Source organism: Cebidichthys violaceus, unplaced genomic scaffold (genome assembly GCF_023349555.1).
Source record: "Cebidichthys violaceus isolate CVI_PGR_0920_01 unplaced genomic scaffold, fCebVio1.0.p SCAF_16, whole genome shotgun sequence".
NCBI classification, from domain to species: Eukaryota; Metazoa; Chordata; class Actinopteri; order Perciformes; family Stichaeidae; genus Cebidichthys; species Cebidichthys violaceus.
Window position 1 is genome coordinate 8,572,665 of NW_027176329.1, and position 26,638 is coordinate 8,599,302.

The 26,638-nt window shown below is 42.1% G+C and overlaps 1 protein-coding gene across 1 annotated transcript; it reads left to right on the top strand.

The window, feature by feature from the left end:
* Window positions 1-1,140: 1,140 nt before the first annotated feature.
* On the top strand, window positions 1,141-22,849 carry LOC137872676 (inactive phospholipase C-like protein 2). Its single transcript, XM_068711017.1, has 12 exons — window positions 1,141-1,844; window positions 10,106-10,207; window positions 10,581-10,730; window positions 11,333-11,493; window positions 11,977-12,445; window positions 12,593-13,816; window positions 13,911-14,160; window positions 14,261-14,547; window positions 15,346-15,549; window positions 17,496-17,571; window positions 21,233-21,342; window positions 21,528-22,849. The coding sequence occupies exons 1-12, from the start codon at window positions 1,599-1,601 to the stop codon at window positions 21,675-21,677; spliced, it is 3,429 nt and encodes a 1,142-aa protein (XP_068567118.1). The 5' UTR covers window positions 1,141-1,598; the 3' UTR covers window positions 21,678-22,849.
* Window positions 22,850-26,638: the final 3,789 nt, after the last annotated feature.

The following is a 26,638-nucleotide window of genomic DNA, read 5'->3' on the forward strand; positions in this document are numbered from 1 at the left end:
AGTTCAGGGAACATGGACACCAGTCAACAGACAGTACCTGGATGTACTGCTCTCTGTGTAAACTTTCTTAGTGGGGAATTGTGTTCTGGCAATTACATTTCCGGCAAAAAAAGTGAACTCGTTCATTTTATTTGGCGTTTATCCTTGAGGAAGGCATCTTGGCATTTATCCATGAGCAATGCATCACAATGTCCCCCTGCATCCTTGAGGAAAATCCATGACCTTGATTTCAATTGAATAGTAGAGGTGCAGTTGATGGAGCATTCTACTGTGTGTTTAGGTATGCAAAGGACCGTCTCAAATGTGCATATCAAAAGAATATTAATTTGAGTCTAAACTGCAAAAATACCTTGACAATAGCTTACTTTCTCAAAATATACAGGATGACACAATCATGATTTCTACTCATGCCAAGGAATTAATAAAGGGTTTGAATATCAAATCTGCTGTTATGAATGTTAATTAGTCATTCATAGAGGGCTTTATTATTATGACTGCAGTTATGAATGTAAAAAGTTAATGAATAAAGGTTTTTAATATAAGGCCTTCAGTTCTAAATGTTTATAAGTCATTAATGAAGGCTTTTTTAATTGTCACGTTTCTATTGATAATCGTTAATACGTTTTAATAGAGGGGTTTAATCGCCAAGTCTGCAGTTATACATGCTTATGAGTCATTAATGAAAGGTTTTAATTGTTACGTTTGTATTGATGATCGTTAATAAATCTTTAAAAGAGGGTTGGCATTCATTAATGTCAATAAAAGTCATTAATAGAGGGTCAATCATAAGTATGTGGTTATAAATGTTAAAACAGCTGTTAGTGGGCCTAAATGGACACTGGTCAAGATACTCTGCAGCCTTTGTTCTAGAAATAAACCATCAAACCAATTACAGAGAGATTTCCCAACCTGGCAACTCAAAAGTTGTTCTTAGTAATGGATTATAACTGATGATAAAGCCCAAGTAGACAAAGTGATTTAACCACCAAATCACACTTTGTTGCTGGAGAGACATGAGAGCTCAGACCACCCACCCATCTGACAGATGACGGCTTTATTAGCCTGCTGGCTGCACTCATAAACCCAGTGGCTGCTGGTGAAGACTGGAGCGAGACACACAGCAGGAGCTGATTCAAATGTAGGCTTGGAGATCATCATGATGTGCGTCGTCTTGTAGCACAGTGTGAAGAGGACTTTCGATTTAGCCGGCGGCGGAGGAGGAGCACACAGCCTCCGTGGCATGTGCATTTCCTGAACGCAAGCGCACATCCAGCTACCGCGGAGATGTGTTGAGTGTTGGCGGTGGACGTCAAGAAGGTGTCGGTCACTGCTGTCGCTCAGCTGTCTCCCCTACTGTCACCCCCCTCAGTGAGTGTGTGTGTGTGTGTGTGTGTGTGTGTGTGTGTGTGTGTGTGTGTGTGTGTAGGAGGAAGATACTACGAGAGAGACAGATAAGTTTTCCTTTGCGCATGGTTGCCTGTCGTTCACTTCACACGATGGCACGCCTGAGTCCGCGTGCAGCGTCGTTGCGTTCGGAGCCGTGTCGCTTTCAAGAGATCTGAGAAATAACCCCCCCCCCCCCCAAAAAAAGTGTCACCATGGCTGAATTTGGAGATAACAAGAGCGCCATCGGTCCACCGGTTGCTGGCTGGAAAGCTGCGTCAGGAGGAGCCGGAGTGAGCCTGGAGACGCACCGAGGGGAGCCGGTGTCAAACGGAAACTGCGGCGTGTCAGACACCGTGAAGAGGGTCCAAAACGAATCCAGCTGCGAGTCCCCGACGTGGGAAAGCGCGGGATCAGATCCAGCCTATAAACCAATCCCTCGACGCAGCAGTCTGATCAAGGTAGGCCATCATTGCTATCGGGGGGGGGGGGGGGGGGGGTGAAACGGCTCATCTTGCTTTGAAATATAAGAGGAAACAAACACTTCAAAACAAAATATGCATGCAAACTGTTGCCTGACTTAATGAGCAATGATTCCATTGAAGATGAGGCAAGATAAAGTAGGATATCATGGTTACACAAACATTACATCACTATCAAAGCACTACTGAATGGTGTGACTTAACACACTCATAAATACACTTGGCTCTCCCCCAACACCTCTTTATATACTCTACCTGCAACTTCAAAAATAAACAGTTAATACTGTGACTCTGCTTCCTTTCAGCTTCCTTTCCATCTGTAGAATAGCAGAATAATCAGTCACCTCCTTCATGTTCAAATGCTGTTGAAGAAATTTGGACAAATGAGTAGAAGTATTGTGTGCATAGAAGAGGGACATCATGACACGTTTAAGATGATAGTGAGTTTAAATGCAGCGTGTCAAACTTTTAGAACCCAAGCCTCGAGTATGACCTCACAGGAAAAACACTCAAAGTTTTCAGTCATATGTGGGGTTAATATATATATATATATGTGCAGGGAAGGCTTTGTTCCGTTCACAGACTACAGCAGGAAATGTCACTTTTTAGTACTTCATCAGCCAGGGAGGAGGAGGAGGAGGAAGAACTAAAAAGTGAAATCACCTGCTGTCGTCTTTGATTAAAATGAGAAATTGCACCCCTCCCTGTGTGGCTCACAGTTGAATACCCCTGTCCAATTAACCCTGCTGCCTACACCGATCTGAGCCCCTTATGTCAAGTTTATTTATATTAAACCCTTTACACAGATATCGCACTCAGCAGTTTATGATGTTGTTTTATTGACTTAAAGGGCATTCAAAGTATTACCTTATCATTAACATTTAATCAATAACTCGTCTGCTGACTTTGTGCTCTTATGGTGTCGACTTTGCGTGTGTGAGGTCTTGTATTGAGTTGCTGCTTGTCTCTAGAGCTACTGCCTGTAAAGACATGATTATTCAAGCATGGCTTCTTCTGTGTCTGATTGGCTCTCACTCTGCAAGCAGGAAGCCGGCCAGTTGGCCAATATCCTTGAAAAGTTCATGTTGCAATATTGCTATTAAGTCATAAACAGTTGGTGATGACACCTAACTTTCTACCGCTCTTTCACTATAACACACACACACACACACACACACACACACACACACAAATATTCCTCACCTCCTTGCCCACACACACAGCAGGCCTGCTCTTGTCTGTCTTCTGTGTGTTGCGACATTGCAGCCAGCCCGACACAGAGGATTTAAAAACACTCTGTTTGCTTCAGTGACGTTCTGGCATCTCATTCTGGGTCAGAAATGGTGTTAATTAAGTCCTGGCTCTGCATGCAGAACATCACCTGCACTTCGAAGAGTGTAGTTAATGCAGGACAGCATGGGGTGGGGGGGGGGATGCTGTACACTGCATTTGATGATGTATTAGATTTGTCGATATTCAGTGGGCACACTTAATGCTGAGAACGTGCAGCAAACCATTCACCACAGCGGTGCGCATACGTTTGTTCTTTCATCATAAACGTGCTTGTATTTTGAATCTCAGACACCTGAGGCTTTAGATAGATGGAGCTCAGAGTTATGAATCTAGCCGTCAACACAACAGTCTGTTCTGCTGTTTCCCAAACTACCCCTATGGCTCAACTCAGGATTCCACACAATAGGAGTCTGGGGTGGTATGTAGGCAGATAAACAGGAAATTTGACATTCCAGACTGCTTTTCACAGGAATCATGTGATTAATGTCCAGTGTGTGTGTGTGTGCGTGTGCGTGTGCGTGTGCGTGCACGCTCCTGTTTGCATCGACTGAGGTAATGAGAGTACCTTTAATTGCATTTCATCAGTATGTTGTTCATGCTCTCCGCTGTCCTCTCACTTATTCTGTCTCACTCTCTCGTGTGCGTGAAGGAGATACAGAATCAGTTGCCCGCTCAGTTTGTGTCTGTTTCAAGTTCATCTTGATGTGTAGATAACCATCAGACACTCTCTTTGTCTGTGTTTTAAAGCACACACACATAAGCACACACACTTGCACAGACTTGACATCCAGTAAAACACAGCTAGGCGCAGCAAATATCTGCTTTCCAGCTCCCATATTACTCATGTCAAAAATGTACTATACGACTCAGAAATACATGGTTGGCATGTTTATGTGCGTGTGAGAGAGAATGTACCACAAACTATATATCCAACCATATATCCATACAAGCCAAGAACTGCCTCAACCCTTAAAGGAGACTGCTTCAACATATCCTAAAACCTAAGGAATAATGCAAGCATTTTTGGATATATGCATACATTTGCTTTCTTGCTGAGAATTAGATGAGATCGACACCACTTTCTCAGTATGACACTGGGGCAAGGGAAAGGTTAGCTTAGCTTAGCATAAATACTGAAAGTAAAGGGAAACAGCTAGCCTGGCTCTGTACAAAGGTAACAAATCTGCACAACAACACCTGTGAATCTCACTAATCAGCACATTGTGTCTTGTTTGTTTGATTTGCATGAAAACGTAAGTATAGAGAGAGCCAGGCTGTTTCCCTGCCCTGTTTCCAGACCTTATGCTAAGCTAAGCTAACCCACTCTTGGCTCCAGCATCATATCTAGCAGACAGACATTTGAGTGGTGTTGATCTTCTCATCTAACAGCTAAACAAGTGTATTTCCCAAAATGTTTGACTTTCATCAAATTTTGAGACATGTGATTTACTGGACAGCATATTTTAATGCGTGTACCTTCATCAGTATGCATGTCTAATGGAGTTGTGTGTGCATATGTATTCTTGTGAGTGTTTTTCAGACCGAGGGAGCAGCATTAGCCAGAGGCGTTAGCACACAGCTGGGGTTGTTTGAGTCAGAGCAGCCCTGAGCACCTCCTGCAGTTCAGATCAACATATGTAGCCTGCTTTAAACTACTTTAGCCTGCATAAGCATGACCTCTGCACAGCACAGGGAGTGGATAAACCTTCTCACTGATTGTGATGGAGCCACAGAACATTCAACTACTCTGATCTCCTCTGGTGATTCACAATATACATCCAGCCATGCATGTGTGTGTCTTGAGTTTGTGCCTGTTTTTGAGCCTCACCTCAAGTCATCACTGAGGCGTGTGAAAACCCCGCTCAGCGCTTTGATCATTGATGCCTGACTCAAGGCTCCAACATTCATGTTCATTGTTCATGGTCTTAGCGATCCTCCTATCTTCAGTAAATGCATCGGTGACGTTTGTCAGCTGAAATCGTGGTTAGCTCTCTGACAAGATGACCTTTTAAAGTCAACCTTTACTTATTTCATTTTGTGTGTTTGTGTCTGTGACTGTGTTTGTGTGCACGCCTGAGAGTTCTTTGGACTTCAAAGCTTTGAGGCGTAACAGAGCTGCAGCGCTACTTGCCACAAGGGCAGGGGTTTACAGGCAGACTGAGCAGTTGAGTTACTGTGAATGCTCACCACATTTTGTGTTTAACAGTATTCCCAGACATGAAGCCGCTGACAGAATGACTCGACCACATAGTGCTTCCTGCGCCCTGTTTGACTCTAATGTCCTGTCCTCTACTGCAGTCACACACATGTGCAACTGTGTGTAAGTTCCCATCTATTTTAATCCACATTTAGGTCAGTTTCATCAGTAAGAGTTAACTGAGTGCATGCGATGAAGCATCATTATTGTTGCTGTGGTTACCTGCAGTGTAATGGTCTTGTGCAGCGATTCAGAGCAGTGTGGTTGATTGGAACTATACGGTTGTAATGGGCACCTGCCAGCCAATCAGGAGCAAATAATCCTTAGCCATGGTATAATGTGATGCATAGAACTATAAGCACACACATACTGCTGGCTGCTGGCACCCTGACGTGAGTGTTCAGATTAAGTAATGGCTTTGAAACACAAATAAACCTCAAAACAAATCTCCCCCTATCTCTAAATGAAATATTAAATCTTGATAGTAGAGTCCCTAACTTTCTTATTGAAGGCTTATATTGCACGTTCCATACATCATCTCACGTTTCCATGAAATCACCCCCTACCCCCCCCACCCTCCAGCGTGAGAGGCACTGGAATAAACTATGCCATTAATCATCCATCATCTGCCGTCAAACACACAAGGCTAGAGGGAAGACAGATCTGCCTCCCCACCAATTCTCACTCCTCTATTCTTTACATTCTCTCATCTAACAAGCATCTCTCTTTCTCTGATTTACTGTTTGTCTTAATTAGTGGATCAAAGATGACATCCACTAATGGCTTTCATCGTCCTTCTGCCGACTCTGAGATGCTGTAATTAGTGATACAAGCGTGTTGCATCCATATAGACATACACTCTCATACATCACACCATGCATGCATGTAAGCTGGCTAATGAAGGCCGTGCTGGTTTCTACAGGCAAATACCAAGGGCTCTGTACCCATAAAGACATAGACAGTGATCTACCAAAGAGCTCCTTTATTTATTTCTCTCCATCCTTCTTTTAGCTCATCTTTTTCTTTCTTCGTTTTTTGTTAATCAGTGTTCTTTTCTCAAGTTTTTAATTTTCTGTGATGTATCTCTGTCATCTTGTGGGTTCTAATCTGCTCTGCCACACAGTCTTCCCCATTTCTCTCACACTTCATCCATCCATCTGTCCCTACAGTTCAATCAGTCATCATGTACTATCAGGGACATCAGTAATCTCATAGCAGTGCGTAATTTTCCAAATGTATTCACAGTAATCTTAGGTAATGAATAAATCATTTCATGGGCTCACGTATGTGCTAAACTTAAAGATAATGATCAATAATTAGAATTAGGAGTCATTTTCAGTGACATCATTACTGTATAAAAGAATTCTTTCTTTCTCTGTTTCTTTGTCCTTTGTGTTGTCGCTTCACTTGGCCCTCAGTGAAGCCACAGGAAGCTCTGTGACGAGCTGACAGGCGGCTTCCTGTTTTGAAGCACAGTAGTGGTTTTGGAGACTCATCTTCCGCTTCGTCAGAAAAACAAAATAGGGCCTTTGTGACAGAAACATACAGCACATTCTAACAGAGATTGAAGTATAACGGATTTTCTTTTTCATCAGGGTATAGAGGCTGCACTTGTTTTGTTTTATTTGTGTGTCTGTGTTTGTGCTCTAATCTGCTTAGACAGTGTGTGCTGCTTTTGCATAGAAAAATCAATAAATGTACCTTTGTATTTTTTTCATGTGTTTTATCCTCTTGCAGGTTAATCTGTGCCCTCCAGTTTCGTCTTGTCGGGATAATTCATTCAGAGTTTACAGTGACGTCAGCATTGTTTGGTTATGTCTCACTCTTTTTCAGTAAATTCATGTCATAGGTGTAACAGAGGTGCACGTGCAGGACAGCCTCCACACGTGAGATAATTGAATCTCAACTGTTAAACAGGCCCCTGGGAGAAATGCTGGTGTTTCTCCTGCTGCAAACACAGCTTGTGACCGGCACACACCATATGAGGTTTATTCGATTTTTAGGGGAAGGTACATTTGTCCATCACTTGTCTATTAATCAAGAATGACGCGTTTGTTACTTGTCACATGGTGCATAAATGTCGGTGGAGTACATGTTGTAAAGATATGAGTTTCCTAAATGAGTACCGTGTGCTCTGCGACTGGTGCTGGTGCAGCCACACAAGGAACATTACCGCTAATGTCTCTCTCTCTCTCTCTCTCTCTCTCTCTCTCTCTCTCTCTCTCTCTCTCACACACACACACACACACACACACACACACAGGAAGAGATACAGATTGAGACCACCGTTAATCTCCGGTGCCTGTCACCACACTGTATGAAAGGATGAGAGAGGGTGACTGATTGGAGTGGTACCGTACGCTCCTGTGTGAAGCTGCACGTGTCACGTATTTGTGAGTTAAGTCAACAAGTATTGACTCTGCGTCTCATTCTGTGTCACTGAGGAATTTCCCATGAGCTTTCATATTCAAATCGGGTGCTTTTTTCAAAATCAATGCTGCTGGTGTGGTGGAGCTGCGTCTTGAATCTTCCTCTTTTAGACGTGTAGCTGAAGCACTACAAAGGGTGGAGCTTTTTTAATCAGAACACAGAATCAATCAAGTGTTTTATTCTCTTCAAATATTTTTTAGGGGCTAAAACTGATTATCAGAGCTTTTCCTTTTGATTCCTGCAGTTTTCAGAGTTAGATTAAAAGGTGGGTCTTGAAGGAAAGACTTACTGTCTCTCTGTCCACACCCCTTCTATCATACCCCAAGGCACCAGGTGTATTTTTAGAGCACCTCCTCCCTCACCACGCCGGCACAGAAAAATACTTGTCGCCATTGGTAACACTTCTCCATCCTAATGAGCTAATTCTATGAGGATTTGTGATGGTTAGGCGCCTTCTGAGGGAAACCTTTTCATCCTCTGTGAGTTATGCTTCCCCTCTCTCACATGTTCATTCATATTCTTTAGATGAAACACAGGATCTTTTCTTTCTCTCATCTCTTTTTGCCTTTCATATCCCCCAGATTTCTTTCATATGAAGGGTTCCCTCCTCTCATCTCTCATAAAAGATCCAAGTGCTCTCATATGAACTCTTATTTGAATGAAGTCAGAGTCATGCTGATGAGTAGATATTAATATGCCGCTGATCACAGAATTTCACTATGAATATGAAAATGTTGATCGGCCTACTGGTGATCTATTTGGACTTCTTAAATCCTACAAACCATTTTAGCTTTATGTAGTTCAATCAGGAGAGACACTTTAATTGAAGAAAAGATAATTGTTTATTATCACAGATGATATATGATAATGAAGTCTTGACAGAAAGTCATTGGCACTTAGACTCTACTGGAGATTTGTGTGGAGGGGTGTCTGCTCTGAGCAGCAGCAACATGAATCCCGCTGTGGAGTCTATACATGGGTGGTGGTGGCGGATGATGATGAGACTTATAGACTGATAAGGCTGAAGAAATAAATATGCGAAGACTGGGCGGTGATGGGGAGGTGGAGGAGCAGCATGAATGTAAAGGCATAGAGAGAATCATGTTCAAAAGAGACAGCAGGAAGATGATAGGCTAACAGTAGATCTGTCGCTGTGCTATTGGATAGATTTAAACAGATGAGAAATCAGCTGATATCAGGATTGACAGCCCCAAACAATGACAGTAAGGGAATTATGAATGAGAGGAATAAATGTCAGGATATATTATAAATAAACTACAGGCCTAAGCATGCAAAAGAATAGTCTTCTGATGAGTTATTGACTGTTTCAAAACAACAACTACAACAACTTCCTAAAAGAAAACTGAATGTTAACAAAGACTGATAATATATACATATATTATTTAATTTCAATAACATTTTGAATGAAATGGTTGACACTGAACCCTCAAGTTGCTCCCCAGGCACTAAGCAAATGTCAGGTGACATGTACTTGTATGTATATGAAGATTGGAATAAAGTTATAGGTATTTTGAATTTTCACAAAGAAAACCAGAATCTTATCAGTTTGTATTGTAAAATTACATTTTGATTTTAAAGATTTGTTTTTATTACATATTGTCTGTTGCTTTTTGTTTCCCTGCTTGTGATCTACAGGCCTACAGTATGTAGGTCAGACAGTAGTATGTTGAGTGTGTGGGTGTCCTCAGTCAGTTTTAGAATCAACTACAGTTATGTCATCCTGCTCAGACCTTAGATTAGCTTCAATTAAGTCTTTGATTGGATTTTATCAGGGCTCTAAAATATCCATAATTAAATAACTTCGCCCACATTTATGCTCTTATCTGTTCTCTGTGGGGGTGATATCTGATCGGTCAATAAATCAGACGGATGAGCTGCGATGGTGAGCTCAGATAAACTGATTGGGTCTGCCAGCGTCGTTGCGGAGGGGCACAATTAGAATGCTGCTGCCTCTGTCTGGTCAGGTATGATTAATGGTGTAATGGTGAAAGGCAAGGGCAAGCAAAGGCTTTTATTATCAGGAACAACAACAGATTGGGAGGAGGAGGCTCTATGTAGTAGACCAAATAATCTGTGTTTATATATTGTTATATAAGATGACATGCCTTTTTAATCCTTTGAGATCCATTCTGGATGAAAAATAAATGTTTTTCATGCCCAAGCAAATAATACTGTTCAGAGGGATAACTGTCTGTCTCTTTCTACTCATTTGTCTTCTTCTTGTTGCGCTACCCCCCCCCCCTCCTCCTTTCTTTATCTGCGCCCTTCTTTCATCCTTCCTTTCCTCCCTCCTCATCAGGATGGGTCACGTGCTGGTCGGGACAGGAAGAAGACGGTGTCCTTCAGCAGCAGCCTGTCAGAAAAGAAGATCAGCAGTGCTGCAGACTGTATCCACTCCATGGTGGGTCATCCACATCGTAAACCTTTACATGGAATATAAGATAAAATAAGATAATCCTTCATTAGTCCCACAGCGGGGAAATTTGCAGGATTACAGCAGCATAGTGCAAATGAACAAACAAGAGACATAAGTAGAAAAACAAGATCAAAACAAGTAATAATAATAATAAATACGGAATCACACAGTAAAGGTATAATAATTAAGTAAAAAAAACATACAAATATTGCATTGCATTGCATATACATTTGACTTATCTGTGCGTGAAATATTGAATGTCCCTTGTATGCATCAAGAGTTTAATGTTAGAAGTGAAATGGAGTGAGCTTTAAGCGGTTTAAAATCAGCGGTTGACAACTTCATCTATTCATTTCAGGTTGAGGGGATTGAGCTGAAGAAAATCCGAACCAACTCCCGTGTTTACCAGCGTTACTACCTGCTGGACGCAGGCCTCCAGGCTCTATGCTGGGAGCCATCCAAGAAGGAGTCAGACAAAGCCCGCATCTCTCTGGCCTCCATAAGGGAGGTCAGTGTCCAGAGAAAGAAATGTTTAAATCAGGGGTTTTCAAAGTCTGAGAATGTGGGCCTCCTTTAGACAAAGCTGGGAAACAGCCCCCCCCCCCATATAGTTTACTTGCTGATTATGTTATTTGAACCCATAGACACTTCACACTTCACCATTTACACAATTCAACCAAGATTGAAGCTAATATTGCTGTTTGACATTACTTCAGACTACACCAAATACATAAAAAAGGTCTATTCCAAGGCATTTATTAGTTTATGATTGTGGTTAAGTGGGAAAAACTGTAAAATTCCCCCAAACTACTGTATCCCTAAACTATTTCTATAACCAATTCACACACATTAGGTTATCCTATGTGATCTTCTTTTGATAACCAATGTAATAACTGATGTCATATTTTTTCACTTCCATTCACTGAGCCTCCCCTGAAGGTGTTAGGAGCCCTCTCCCTCTTTGAATACCTCTGGTCTAAATCCACCCTCCCTCACTTTATTAATGATCTCACTGAGTCTTTTAGAAGCATTGGGAATATTTACAACCCTGAATCATAAGGAAGGCAAGCGTTGATTTGTGTTTGCATCACTTCTGGTCTCACACTCTAGGTACGGACAGGTCGTAACACAGAAACTTTCCGCACCAGCGGAGTTTATGAGCAGATTTCCGAGGACTGTGCGTTCTCCATCATCTATGGAGAGATGTATGAAAGCTTGGACCTGGTGGCCAACTCTGCTGAAGTGGCTAACATTTGGGTGACGGGCCTGAGGTATGACACAGCAAGAACTGGGAGCAGTCTTTTTTGCTGGATGACCCTGCGTTTTTTGCTGAACTAATCCCATAAAATGAATTAGTTTTGTGAACACACATTCTTCACTGGTCTTCTGACTGACATGAAGATGAGCAAATAGTGATAAAGATTTAATTTATGGTTGAACTAGTAGGAGGCTAATCTAGCTAATTTAATTAGGACCTTGATGTTAGTCCAACATGGCATCTCCTTGTGTGTTAGGCTTTGGTTTTTCTTCTTTATTGATTATATTGTGGGGAACAGCGAGATCTTAGTGAGCTGATTTTCTTCTTGTGGTCCTTTGAGATTTGCGTGAGTGGAAGGCTATTCTACTGCTGCAGGAATTGTATTCTATGTGATTGTCAGTGAAATACCTGAGATAAAAATTAATATATTTGTGATGCAGTATAGTAAGGAAAATATTCTGTCCAATTGCATATTCCTTGTCCGTTCTTCCTGCAGGTATCTGATGCAGTATGGGAAACATGCCCTGGACATGCTCTCCAGCAGCCAGGACAGCCTTCGTCTTGGCTGGCTGGAGCAGTTGTTCTCCTCTGCTGCTGATTCGGACGGACAGGAAGACGTCGAGGAAGGGATCCGCTTGCAGTTGGCCGTTAGGCTGATACAGAGCGTGAACCCAGGGGTCGGCGCCCGCAAAGTGGAGCACAGGTTCAAAGAGCTCCAGAGAGTTAGGGAGAGGATGTGTGGGCTCACTCTAGATAATGAGCCTGGAGTTAAAGATCACGTTGAAAACAAAAGACCAATAGGAAGAAATGAGCGAGTCACCAGGCAGCAGTTCATCGAGGTCTTCCATGATTTTTGCACACGTCCGGAGATCTACTTTCTGTTGGTGCAGTTCTCTAGCAACAAGGAGTTCCTGGACACCAAAGACCTGATGAGGTTCCTCGAGGCTGAACAAGGCATGACTCAAGTGGGTAACATGAATTAATCAGGCATACAAATAGCAGAAAACCAGTCAGACATATATTTGCAAATCCCAGCCTCTATTACATCATTACACCCCTTTCAAGTTTTTTTCCTTCATCTCTCAATTCCCTTCTCTCACTGTGACCTCAAGGTGAGTGAGGAGACCAGCTTGAAGCTCATCCAGTCCCACGAGCCATCGGAGGAGGGCCAGCAGGAGGGATACCTGTCACTGGATGGCTTCACCAGCTACCTCACCTCGGCAGAGTGCCACCTCTTCGACAAGGAGCACGACACCGTGTGCCAGGACATGTCCCAGCCTTTGTCCCACTACTACATCAGCTCCTCCCACAACACCTACCTCATCGAGGACCAGTTTCGAGGTCCGTCTGACATCTCTGGCTACATCCGCGCGCTGAGGATGGGTTGCCGTTGTGTGGAGGTGAACGTTTGGGACGGCCCCAATGAGGAGCCGGTGGTGTGTACTGGACACACTCTCTCACCACCACTGGCCCTGCGTTGTGTGTTAGAAGCAATTGGAAGATTTGCGTTTGTGGCTTCGCAGTACCCATTAATTATATGTCTTGAGAACCACTGTTCACTTCCACAGCAGAAAGTGATGTGGCAACATCTCATGAGGATACTAGGGGAGAAGTTATACAGAGATCCGCCATACGAAGGAGAGTCATACTTACCATCGCCGCAGGCGCTAAGGCATCGAATTCTACTAAAGGGTAAGAAGTTGGGGCCAGGTCCTGATGGGGAGGACGGGGAGGTAAGTGAGGAGGATGAAGGGGCAGAGATGTGTCAAAAGATGAAAGCGGTTAACAGTGGAGTGGCAGCGCCTGGAGGAAATGAGAAGGACATGGTGCAGAAAAATGTCTCTTTCACAGCAGTAACTCAGTCTAATCCTCAACATCTTGTCCCCAAACGTTTCCAACTCTTGAAGGAGCTCTCTGACCTAGTAACTCTTTGCCGCTCAGTCCGCTTCATTGACTTCCCCACATCGACCAAAAGCCAAAGTCCTTGGGAACTGTGTTCCATTCATGAGTCTCTGGCCGTGGGTCTCGCTGGCGAGAGCCCTGGAGACTTTGTCAACCACAACAAGCATTTCCTGTCACGGGTGTACCCCAACCCCATGCGTATTGACTCGAGCAATATGAACCCTCAGGACCTGTGGAAGTGCGGTTGCCAGATTGTGTCTATGAATTTTCAGACAGCAGGACTGATGATGGACCTGAACACAGCCTGGTTCCGGCAGAATGGGAACTGTGGTTACGTTCTGCGGCCAGCCATCATGCGGCAGGAGGTGTCTTATTTCAGTGCAGACACCAGAGACACGGTGCCTGGTGTGTCTCCACAGCTGCTCCATGTGAAGGTGTGCTGGAATAATGCTTCGACCATAACAAATGTTGAGTTCTAATGAACTGGAATAATCCTTTAAACTCATGATTGTGTTTCTGGCCTCCAAGGTGATAAGCGGCCAGAACCTGCCCAAGCCGCGTGGTTCCGGGGCCAAAGGAGACGTAGTGGACCCCTACGTGTACGTTGAGATCCACGGTATCCCAGCTGACTGCACAGAGCACCGCACCAGGACGGTGACACAGAATGGGGACAACCCAGTCTTTGACGAGAGCTTTGAGTTCCAGATCAACCTGCCGGAGCTCGCCATGGTTCGCTTTGTGGTGCTGGATGACGATTTCATAGGGGATGAGTTCATAGGTAGGTGTCAGGGTCAGAGTGGATCAGACTGTTAAAGTGTTTTTACTGAACATGTTTTCATATTTTTTTCAAATGAAATGTGATTTCTCTTCTACCACAGGCCAGTACACCATCCCTCTGGAGTGTCTTCAACCGGGCTACCGACATATACCACTCCAGTCTCTGACAGGAGAGGAACTTGCCCACGCCAAGCTGTTTGTCCATGTGGCCCTCACCAATCGGAGGGGAGGGGGAAAGCCTCACAAAAGGGGACTGTCTGTGCGCAAGGCCCGCAAGGGGAGGGACTACACAGCTCTGAGGGACTTGGGGGTCCGGGCTGTGGATGAGGTTTTCAAGTTGGCTGCTCCTCCGCTGAGAGAAGCCACTGACCTGAGGGAAAATATGCAGGTGAGTAACAGTGAAAAAATAACTTTGTGATCACTTCACCAGAAGATTAATCAATAACAACTTTGATAAATCCTTGTATGTCATTTATCTGGCAAAAATGCCAAACAAATACCGGTTCCAGCTTCAAATGTGATTATTTGCTGCTTTGAATGTGGGTTTTGAGCTCTTACAACACAAACAATATGAATATGTTGCACTTGCAAGTGAAAAGGGATATCTCATTTATCTTGCTCATTATCAATGTATCAAAATTTAACAGTGATTATTCTATATACAAGTTAACTGTAAAGAAAAAAAGGAAGACTGCCACTGGTGTAAAACTTTAGTCAATAGTTGGAAAAAAAAGCTCATCTAACCTTTATCAGCATTTTTGTCTGTTTGTGTGTCACCTTTGGGCAATACAAAGAGTAATTATATGTTCAGTCACTGTGGTGAGACTGTTGTCATCCGCATCTATTAATTTCTTCTGTTTCAACCTGAACTACTTCAACAGCGCAGCTGCAGGAGAGAACTACAGAGAGCAAATCAATAGTAGAAAGAAAAGACAAATAGCTCTGCTGCAGAAGTGACTTTTGATTACGTGTGTGTGTGTGTGTGTGTGTGTGTGTGTGTGTGTGTGTGTGTGTGTGTGTGTGTGTGTGAATGAAAGAGAAAAAAACAAATCAAGTGAGAGACAGAGTGGGAATGTTTTTCCATCAGGGTCAGGAAATAAGAAAGAAGAAGATTGTGAAACTTTGTGTGCATTTGAATTTGCAGGTTATTATATCTGTCGGTCCTCTTTTCTTTTTTTTTCACCAGAACTCAGTAGCAGTATTCAGGGAGCTGTGTGGGGTGTCAGCGGTGGCTAACCTCATGCAGTGCGTCCTGGCTCTGGGCTCCAGGGTGTCAGGACCAGACGGGGTACCTTTACTACTGTTCAACCTCCTTGACCACTACCCCACACTGGAGCCCCAGGGGCCCCTGCCGGACGTCCTTCGCCGGGTTGTCTCCACCTATGAAATGGTGAGGAATGAAGAGACAGTTCCATACTTGTGGTTGTTCACCAGATGGAGTTTCTCATCTCTGAAATACATAAAAAAGGAAGGAAAGCACAAACAAAAGCAACAAAGATCACAAATCAGTGAACCACCTCCCGTCTCCTGTGTACTTGACCTAACAATGAACCCCTACTCCCAGACAAAGCTTCCTTTATAACCAATGTATTCTCAAACACAAAGTGGGCTCTCATTGTTATGTAGCAGACAACATCCATTTGTTCTGGGACTAACAAGGCCCGGTAAACACATTGGCGTCATCCTCCCCTTGGCCTGATTCCACTCCACTGTGAGTTTCCACCCAAATAAACTTTCATTGACTGAGGAGAAACAGGACTTAATTTATTTAATGATGTCTAAAAATACATCCAGCCTCCCCCTTAGAAATACATACAAAGAGAGAAAGAGGGACAGAGGAAAACTCGTGGTCAGAGGGGTCAATTGGTCTGTTAGTCATCTCATCAAGTAGTCAATAAGGCGGGATGAATCCGTTTGTTTGGATGGGTTTAAGTTGCTCAGCTGCAAGGATAGAATGACAGCCTTTCTTTCTGTCCTCACTTTTAACATATTTCCCGTTGGTCTCTACCTCCATCTTTCAGCCTCCCACTCATCCCTTCTTTCACTCATTGATCTCTCTTAGTTCCTGCCTCCTCTTTTTCCCTCTGGGTCTTGTTACTCTGTGACAGGCCACCTCTATGTGGTCCAGCACTCTAGCCTGTCCTGCCATGTTCAAGTCTTGCTGTGGTAAACAACATTACACCCCTTTATTCGCCATCTGTCTGGCCCCTGCAATACTTTTTAAATTGATATTTACTCAAAGTGCACTTGTTTGTGTTTAATATTAGATATTCCCCCAGGAGTCTCTTCGGTAGGGTGATGGATAGTCAGTATGAATTGCCAATATAGAGATAATGTCAAGAGAGCACAATGTGATGTGTGTGATGTGTGTGTGTGTGTGCGTGCGCATTGTGAGTGAGGGAGGGTTTGTAGATAGATGTAGATAGACAGATAGATCTGTCTCTAGTCTTATTAAGTTATGATTAAGGCGCCGGTGTATAAACCGTGACACTTTAATTTAAATAGGGTTGTTTGTCACTGCTATGCAGCTATTCTATTTGTGCATTAGTGTGTTAGTAAAAATGTGTGTTTGTGTGTGTCTCTGTGTGTGTGTTTAGATGCTTCCATTTCCAGTCAGGCGGATCAGAGTTGAAAAAGCTTGCTGAATACCATTAGCATAGATTTGAATGTCGTTTGGCTAAATGGATTGCACACCTCAATCCTGGTGCCGGGAGGGAGAGGCAAACAACAGAGACAGGAAATAGGGACTGTCTGTCTGTGTGTGTGTGTGTGTTTGTCCTGGATCTGGTCAAATTTATGTACTGTAGTTAATCCCTTATTTGTCGAACAGTGTTCTTTTTTTCCCGTACCGGGGTTCACGTCCCAACAGGGTGAGAGGAAGTGCAGAATTAATCGGGCAGAAGCTGTTCATGCCATTCCTGTGTGTGTGTGGGTGTGTGTGTGTGTGTGTGTGTGTGTGTGTGTGGGGGGGGGTATTAATTTAAAATAGCTGTCACTTCTTTGTGGGTGCCTTCACATGCTTGCTTGTGTATTTGTGTCTACTGTGCAATTTGTGGTAAAACAGCCAACAGTGGGAACTCCAACTGAATTATTCAGTCACCAAAATATGTAAAACAACAGCATGTTATTTAAATGTATATCTTCACCTCTCATGTCATTTTACACCACTTTAATGTGTAGTATATTGTGTCCTTTTACACCAGACAATCAGACAGACTGTACATGTGCTTAACTGTGTGATTTACACCCAGAAAACAAGATGGCTAATTCGTATAGGGTTGATGGTGCACTACAGCCGTGTGGCTTACATGCTAATAGATGTTTCCCTGTCTGCAGATGGTCCAAGTGAGCAGAGCAGTGATCGAGCTCTCCGATGGAATCCACGACAGGATCCTACAGATACAGACGATGGGTGTGTAGCCGTGTATGTGTGTGTGTTATGATGTGTGTGTTGAAACCATGCTGATGTTCCCAGTCCACTCATGGCAACTCCCACATAGCCTCTTCAACAGTGCTGTTATCCACACTGCAGCCGCTGCTTTTGTCATTAACTTAACTCCCCTCGTTTAATTTCCCCTCCTCTTATACTCTCTCCTTTCCTCTCCCTGTATCCTTTCCTTTCCTCTTCTTGCATCCCATTTACTTTCCTCTCCTCTCCTTTCCCACCATATTTTCTCCATCCCATCTTCTGCAGACATCTGCCTAAGCAACAGTGTCACGTGAGGTTACATGTAAATAAGTCTTTATACCGTCCTGGTTTATCTGTATGTTTTGGATAGAGGGGGTTTAAATTTGTGCAGCTCCCGCCATCGATCATCCTTCTGCCTGTTAAGCGAAGGGCACCATAGCTGACCTGCTGATATCACTTCTGTGATGTTTGACAGAGGTTTGTTTACTTCAGGAGGACCATCTGGATGATCTGACATTAGTCAGCCAGACTGTCGTCAGAGTGGCAATAAACAACACACATCCCCTTCCCCACCTTGGCTCAGCCTTTAGCTGCTGTGCTAACTGTGATTGACATTTGGAAATGTTAACCAGTGGCTTTGAGAGAAAAAATAAACAAATTCACATAATTTATATAATTCTGTGGGTGCTGGATTTTATAAAGCTGCAGTAACAGACATTTTTAAACATATATGGGTTTCCAGCATATGTATGACTATGTATATGTATATGTGTATGTATATATATATATATATATATATATATATATATATATATATACATATACAGTATGTATCTAATACTTTTATTTCACATGTGATCACTTTTAGTATTATTAGTAAATAGAGTGAGATTTTAAAGTGAGAGGGTTAGTGCCAGTAAGTTCATCTGATAAAGAGCTGCTGCAGAGCCGGAGGTCTGATCTTGTGAACAAAGCTCTTCCTGTGTGTACAGAGTAAAGATGGCGATCAGGTGATCTTAAGGCGGAGGTCCTCCGCTCAGTCTTGGGAAGAGGGGGTGGGCAACGGGAACGCATAAACAGGTCACACAGAGGGAGCCATGGGACGGCTGGTGGCAGAGATGGATGTCTGCACTGTTACATCAGAGCAGAGAGGGTTGAAACGGAGAGGGAGAAGAAAGCCGTGGGAAGATGGATGGCAGAGATGGATAGCTAGAGGCAATGCTGGGAGGAAGACAAGCACACCACGGGAGAAGAGAGAGCATCAGAATGTGGTGGTGTGTCAAAGGGCCGGGTCATCCAAATTGATAAAACACTAATTGTATCTCTTACTTCCAGTGATATATAGTCATGCAAATAGTTTTGTCTCTTTATCACTTAAAACTTTATAAAAATGAACTTAACGCTGACATATTTCACTGTCTCCCCTCGTCTCTACACTCAATCACACCCATCATTGTTGCATCAGCACACTGTTCCACATCCAGAGTGGAGCAAGTTCAATCACTGGAGGTCAGATAGAAAAAGAAGATTCTCAGGGGGAATTACATTGCTTTTTAAATTATTTTCAGTCTTGTGTGTTTGTCCAAAAAAAAAATTCCTCATTACTGTGGGTAATCCACACAACACACTGTGGGACTATTTATTTGCTAGTTAGTAGGTCCAATGAAAACAATGCACAGGGAGGTCAGTGGTTCATCCAGAGTATTTCCTGGAAAGACATGTTAAATATTTCATGTTTCAAAGGTTTCTGTAAAGCTGGGCAATTCAAATATTATCAATATCACTAAAGGTATGTGAAAGCACATAACCAATGCTAGAATTTAAAAAATCTGAAAATGATATATCAGTTGATAAATAGATTGGACATGGTCAACAAACATTTGGAGAAGTTTCCCTTCAAATTGTTTATTAAAGAATTGTGACGTATGTGCTGAAAGACACATTTTGTAGTTGAAAAGGAACTTGTTAGTGCTACCTGTTGGACAAACTATGTAATGGTTTCATCATTTTGATAATGGATTAACATGCATTAGGTTGAGGACTCACTGAATGCTCTGATGAGTAAGAAAAATTATTGAATAATAAGCTGTAGCCGTCACACCCACCAGATTGTATCCACCATCCCCAAATATGGAGATATCTTTTGGAAGAACACTTCTTTTTTTGTGTAATTTGGGTGAACTGACCCTTTTAAGAACCTCAGTTGAGCAGCTGCTTTTCCTCCAGGGCCTTGCCCTGTATAGTGGTGAGACTCACACCTGGTTGTTTCTTAATTAAATCCGGCTGAAAGTGTTCTCTTCCTATCACAAATGCTCACAGTTCAGATGGAGGACAGGAAGTGAAGGTGATGCTCGTTCTGTACCTCTGGCTCCGGACCATATTTCTGTGTGTTGGTCTGTGTGTGCTCACTGTCAAAGTATTGGCTTGGAAATAATGTTCCCTCCATTGGCTTCACTTGGTTTCACAGGGAAGTAGACACACACACACACACACACACACACACACACACACACACACACACACACACACACACACACACATTTCATTGGCACGTAGGCTTCGAGTTGCCTAGCAACCGCGCGGTAAAGGTTATTATTCAAGTAACTTCTGTAGGTGTGTGTGTGAACGTAGCGCAATGACAAACGTATGTGTGTGTGCAGGTGTGTGTCAGTGTTTGCAGACGTTTAGTGACAGAGAGGGGATTTTTGTGTGGGGAATTGTTAAATTTGCATCCAATCTGTTTACTCTTTTCTCAGTGTGTGTGTGTGTGTGTGTGTGTGTGTGTGTGTGTGTGTGTGTGTGTGTGTGTGTGTGTGTGTGTATGTGTGGTCCCCAGCTTGGCACGTTTAACGTCTGGGCTCTCGTTGATGGCTCGCAGTGATGTGTGCCCTGTGTTAACCCACTTCCGGGTTTCCATGGTAACAGTGGGACAGTGGCCCGGGGTGGTCAAGGGAAGCCAGACACACACACAACACAACACACACTCCAACTATCCGGCGGCCCATCTTTTATGGCACTCTCTCGCTCTATTTCAGATTTTCCATCCACTTTCCATCATTCCTCTGGATCCGTCATTGCTCATTCTGTTTCTTCTTCTCTCACTTTGTGAAATCTGATGCTTGTAGTCCGACTAGAAATGAATTAGAAGTACAACAATTAATTGAGGGTGGCGACGTAGGCCCGATTGATATGAAGTCTCTTCATTAAGCGTAGGCTTTTTACAAGTTGAATATGCTACTTAATTAATTAAGCAATAATTTGATGGTCAAAAGGAAAAAAATGAGTAATAATAGCCTACAGTAGGGTACATATATACAGTTTCTAATGTGTAAACAGACACCTGGGTGCTTTGCTCTGCCTTGCGTTGGCTATTTCGCCCAGGTGCAAATAATATTGTTGGATTCTTACACCTGGATACTAGGAGCATCTACCATCTTCTCTTTTTGTATTGTGGCAAATGAAAGCATTGTCCTTTATCAATGAAAAAAGCAACTCTTTTGGAAGGTGCTTATTGCGTACAATTACATTTACACAGGAATGATGGATGATTTTGTTGACCAAGGTATATTTCTTCACAGGTTGATCTTTGATGTCGTTTTAAATGAAGTTGCCTAAAAAGCATCGTTCTGTAACCTGCTGTGGTTTTGTGTATTTCCGGCTCTAGCCATGGAGTTTCATGAGAAGCTGCAGAGTCTGGCGGCGAAGGAGGGGCTGAGGGGTCGCAAGGTCAGTCGGGCTCTGGAGAGTTTCAGCTGGAACATCACCATCCTTAAGGTCAGCAACACACACTCATACAAAAAAATCCAAACAGCCCTCAGGGTAGACCACTAGAGCATGTTTCTGGCCTCTAGCTAGTTGCTCATCTTTTTGCTCTCTTTCAACCTCCATCCTTCCACTTCTCTCCTTGCTACCCTGTACTCCCTCACTTCTCTCCTGATTTCCCCTGTTTTCTCTCTCAGGGTCAGGCCGACCTGCTGAAGCACGCCAAAGCTGAAGTCCAGGAGAACATGAAGCAGGTCCACGATGCCGCTTTGACTGGAAATCTCACCAAGGAGAGTATAGGAGTGAGAAGAGTCCGCTCCCAAACCCGACGAAACCAGGAGGACTAACCCACCACGAGTGTACGAGGACCCTCGACATAACAAGCGAATGAAAGAGGACATGACCAAATTGCCATCGTAGCTGCTGTAACAAACCCTTTTCATGTAATTAAAATGTTCTGTGGTCTTACTTTGCCTTAGTGTCAGACTGTCAAAATGCTACGGGAGAGCTGTAACTAGTACTGTGTTTTTAAAAAAGAAGAACAGAAGAGTTGATGAATGCCTGAAAGTCCTTAAAACGTCTTCAAAACCACCCACCTGCCACAGATAACACTCGAGAGCTGCAGAGTCAGAGCACTGCTGACTGGACTCAGGAGATAAATGACGCTGGGAAGATGAATGTAGAGACATTAAGCCAAGGTTAAGTTATTTGTGCTGCATTAAATTGTAAATACAACAAATGTATATCAACCTCTTCCTATGTGCCATCTGTCTTGAAGAGGGAGGAAAATGTGTCATTTTCTAGGGCAGTGTGAGATGACTGAAGGCTCAGTAAAAAAAAAAAGTTATCAAAATCTTTTTAAAGGTTTTTTTTTAAAACACCTTCACATGTTAGCAGCTTGTGCTTTTCAAAGCCAGCATCTCGCAATGTCAGGCAAGGATTCAAATCATAACTGTGTTAGGGTATGTTCAAATGGAACACTTGTTCTTGATTATATAAGTGGGAGATGAGCAGGAGTCTGTGGATGTTTTTGGTATTGTAACAGTATATCTCTTGGACCAGTGCAGCCCCTTTATATCCCTCTCCAACTTATTCCCATTAAGCATCTGTAGGTCCTGGATTGCTGCTCTTCATCCAATCACGTTCTCTTGCCACGAAAGCACTTCACCCTCTAAATATTATCACATATAATTCTATATTTTTGTATTTGCCTTCAGCGCTACCTAAACCAGTTACCCGCCATAATGATCAACTCCACATCTGTAAATGTCTGCCTTTAGGGAACAAATACTGTTATGTTGAAAGTGCTTAAGTGTGCAAAACACTGTACAGTATTTTACTATGTAGTTTCAATCCTTTTGCTGTAAAGAATATTTTACATAAGTTATTGATCCTGAATGACATCATTCCAGGCATCGGTGCAGTAGATGAGGCTCGGCCTGTTCAGCTCTGTAAAAGGTTGCAGTTCACCATTATCTTCCTTCAATGTCGGGATGGAAATAAATTAGTTTTTAAATGACCCATGCTTGTGTGTCTGTTATTGTTTTTACTTAGATGTGCATTCAGTCATGCTGACATATGAAGCAGGTTCTGCACGTGTTGTGCAGAAGTGACAGCTGAGAACTGTGAAATCTAACACGACAAGATGTCCTGTCTCGGACAGCGCTATAGCCGCTATTGGCCTGTCTCAACGTTTACATGTCTAAATACTATAGGAAAGTGACTTTGATGAGAGAAAGTCGAAAGAACACTTACAACATATGTGTACATAATTGTTACATTCCATGCATCAGCTGGTGTTTTGCCAGCATGAAAAGAGTTTAACAAAAACATCCAGCAGGTGGTGGTATACACTCAAATGAAAATTAAGGAACTTTTATTGCACACATTTTTTGAAGCGTGATATCTTATTGTGAAGGACAAAACTATCTTCCCGGATGTGTTGACAGCTTTGGCGACCCTGTAACAAGCGAATATCCCCGAAAAACCAGCAGCACTTAATGTTTACAACAGGACAGAAGTTAGGCCGGACTAGGACAATATCGGCGCACGACTAATTCACTGGTGTTAGCGTCCTTTTAACGACTCTGGTAAAGGCAAAGCTAACTTTAATAATTCAAACAATAGTTAGTTCGAAAGGTGAGAAGTTAAACTTTAATTTAACAGCATTAAATCAACTGAAAACATTACACGATATTTTTTATCAATAATTTAACAGATTTTTTATTGGAACGTTAGCTAAAAACTGTCCGGATTGGGAAACAACTCCGTGACCTATTGTCGCACTAGGACCATGCGGAAGCTCCCAGGTCCCTCTCGTGCACTTCATCGGCTGTCATTCAAACAACTAGCCGCCAGAAACTCAGCAGTTATTATCTCTGAACCCAAACCATCAAACTACTGAAAATAGCAGACTTTCAGCCAACAAAAAGTTTTGATCCAGATTTTAAACTGTAAATAAAGTTTAAGATTTCAAACCCTTATTTTCACTGGTGTAATAAATGACACAAACACGTTATGGTCTCACAATGGCAGAGCTGATGCTAATAACTGTAAATATAGAGTAACTATTAATTGGAAGGTAAGTTATTCATACATTCAAATCACACCACATTCATTAATATACATGGCTGGTCCCAGAGTTAAGAAGTAGAGTTGATCTGATCGAAGGTTTAGGAGTAATTGCCTTTTAAGTTTGACCCTTTAGTGAACAGATGTAAAATATAAGCACAACACGAATCTTAAATACCAAGTGAACATTATGCAATTCTCCATTTCTTTCCAGTGTTGTCTTCTTTTTGTTTTTTGGCACATTGCAATGCCTTTACCGTCACCTATTGTACCTTAGTATGTAGAGCAGAATCTAGTTTACATTATTCTGTAATACACTTTACAGTGTCAATGCTAACTTTAAATATAAGTATTCTACAAAAGTGTATTATTGAATTATTTGTATCAGTTGTGTTGCTTGTTAAGACAGTGTACTGCAGAGCATATAACCATTAATGATGTTAAAGGAACAGTGTTAGTGTATGTGTATGTGTACAATTTAGTGGCATCTAGTGTTGTGTTGCAGATTGCAACCAAGTAAATACCAAAAGTCAAAGAAAAGCCATAAGAGACTTTGTTGGAAAAAACATTGTATAGAATGTCAAAAAAAGTGATTGCATTTTATTCATGGATTCAAGGACTCAAGGGCTCAAGATTAATTTATCGTCATCATTGAACATAGGGTTGCACTATTAAATGCAGTTTTAGCCCATTTGCTACACAAATACAAACACGACAAACAACCAAACAAACACAGTTGTACATTCCTGTGCAATTTTTTAATTTCCATCAAGAGGATTGTAAAGAGTAGCAACAAAACAATTCTCTGGGTAATATGGCCGACACCTTCGCATTCAAAATTTGACATCAGGTTAACATCGTCATCAGCATTTATTATGTTTGAGCTCCAATCATCATTGATAAGAGAGTCTGCATATTCTCATCCCACCGGAGTCCTGCGGCCCACTCATCAAGTACAGCTTGATCCAAGACCATGATGGAAACAGGTCTCTGTAAACATATGTATTGTATGTCACAAGTCATAGAATAGTATGATGTTAATGATCATTAAGGAATCATAGTATTGCATACCAAAACATATTCTAGTATGTTGGAAAAGTCATACCATACTATGTCAAAACTTCATAGTATAGTGTCGAAAAAAAGAAAGTAAGTTGAAAAAAGTTCTTTCATTTATCAATCATTTTATGGTAATCCATACTTTTGTTTCTTTACATAAAATACTATGATTTTATTAATAAAATGCTATATAATGATTTTTATGGCCAAATATACTATGCTTTTTATGACTCAGCATACAGTACCATTTCTATATACTAGGACATTCTTTGACATTTTAGGGCAGAGTAAACTATGACTTTTATGACATTTTTATGGAATACTATACTTAAATACTTTTTCACGACTCTTATAAGACATGGCATAGTATATTATATTGTAACGACATCTGCTTTGCCATTTACAACATAACGGTTGTCTATATTATAACTACTATGATATTTTTATGACACACTATACTTTGACATTTTGAAGGTCATTTGTAATGACATTCATTTTGACATTTCTCATGGAATACTATACTTACTGAAACAATAATCAAAGTATCGTCACACTATTTTGCTTTTACAGGTGTTTCTCTCCTCACCTCAAAGTCCTCGTCTCCATCCAGTCTGTTGCTCCTCCCACAATACCTTGTGTCTTTTCCCTGAGAACCAACAGAGGAGACAAATGAGCTCCTTAAATCGACTGCAGTGTGTAATGGTAATTTTTTACGTAGTATATATTTCTACTCAGTATATTGTATTCATGCATAAGTCATTTTGCTCTGGACTTTGTTGAACTTCACCGTGTCTCTGTTGTGCAAAAGAATAATTCTCCCTTGCCTGTTCACATAGATAACTAACTGTGTTGTATGAGAATGTTCCATGCTAAGGCCTTTGGGCCGCTTGTTTTGGTTGCTGGCCGTTTGTTTTGCTTGTTGTTCCCATCAGTCTGAGACCAAAAGTCTGAGACCGAAATGTCTGTAACGTTGGCCATCGGCCCCTACCTTTGCTCATTCTGTATAAAGAAAGCTTGTTCACTTTTTTCGAGGTTCTTCCTCACTGAGACTGTACGCATTCTGTTGTGATGATTGAACCTTCTCTGCGCAGAGAATAAATACTTAAAAGACAACCTGGTTTTTGGTATTATGTATTTCAGCATTAGAAGACTCACGAAAAGCGGGTATAGGATTTTTTTTTCCACCACAAGTGTCAGCTTCAGGAGTTCTGGACATCACAGACACTGAATGATGCCTGAAGGCCCATGTCTTTTACAGACTATACCCTATAATTTAATGGATTTTCAAGTTCAAGTGCACAACGACGCGAAAGAGGCCAATGAATTCAACATTTTTTGTACACATTCAATATTCAACATGAAACATAACGCAGCTGGTAATGAGAAAAAAAAATAGCCTACCTCAGAGCTTCAGCGCAGATAAATTATTGTCTCAGTTGATCTGTATAATATTACTATTCTTTTCCAGATGTCATCCATTGAGGCTGCATGTCTTTAAGTGTGAGACGAATAAAAGTGTCCTAATTTGCAACAAGGAAGCAAGGAAACACTAAATTACCTTTTTCTGAGACATTGGGATCCAGCATCTGACTACAATTCTAGGAATTATGGTCAGACTTTGTGGCAAGTTGTATCACATTTAATAAGAATACAAAATAAAAAAACAGATGACTGACAG

Excerpts from the sequence above, each read along its gene's own strand:
- LOC137872676 (XM_068711017.1), top strand. The coding sequence starts at position 1,599 with ATGGCTGAATTTGGAGATAACAAGAGCGCCATCGGTCCACCGGTTGCT. Across the intron at positions 1,845-10,105 it reads GACGCAGCAGTCTGATCAAG|GATGGGTCACGTGCTGGTCG; the intron begins GTAGGCCATCAT and ends CCTCCTCATCAG. Across the intron at positions 21,343-21,527 it reads GGAACATCACCATCCTTAAG|GGTCAGGCCGACCTGCTGAA; the intron begins GTCAGCAACACA and ends TTTCTCTCTCAG.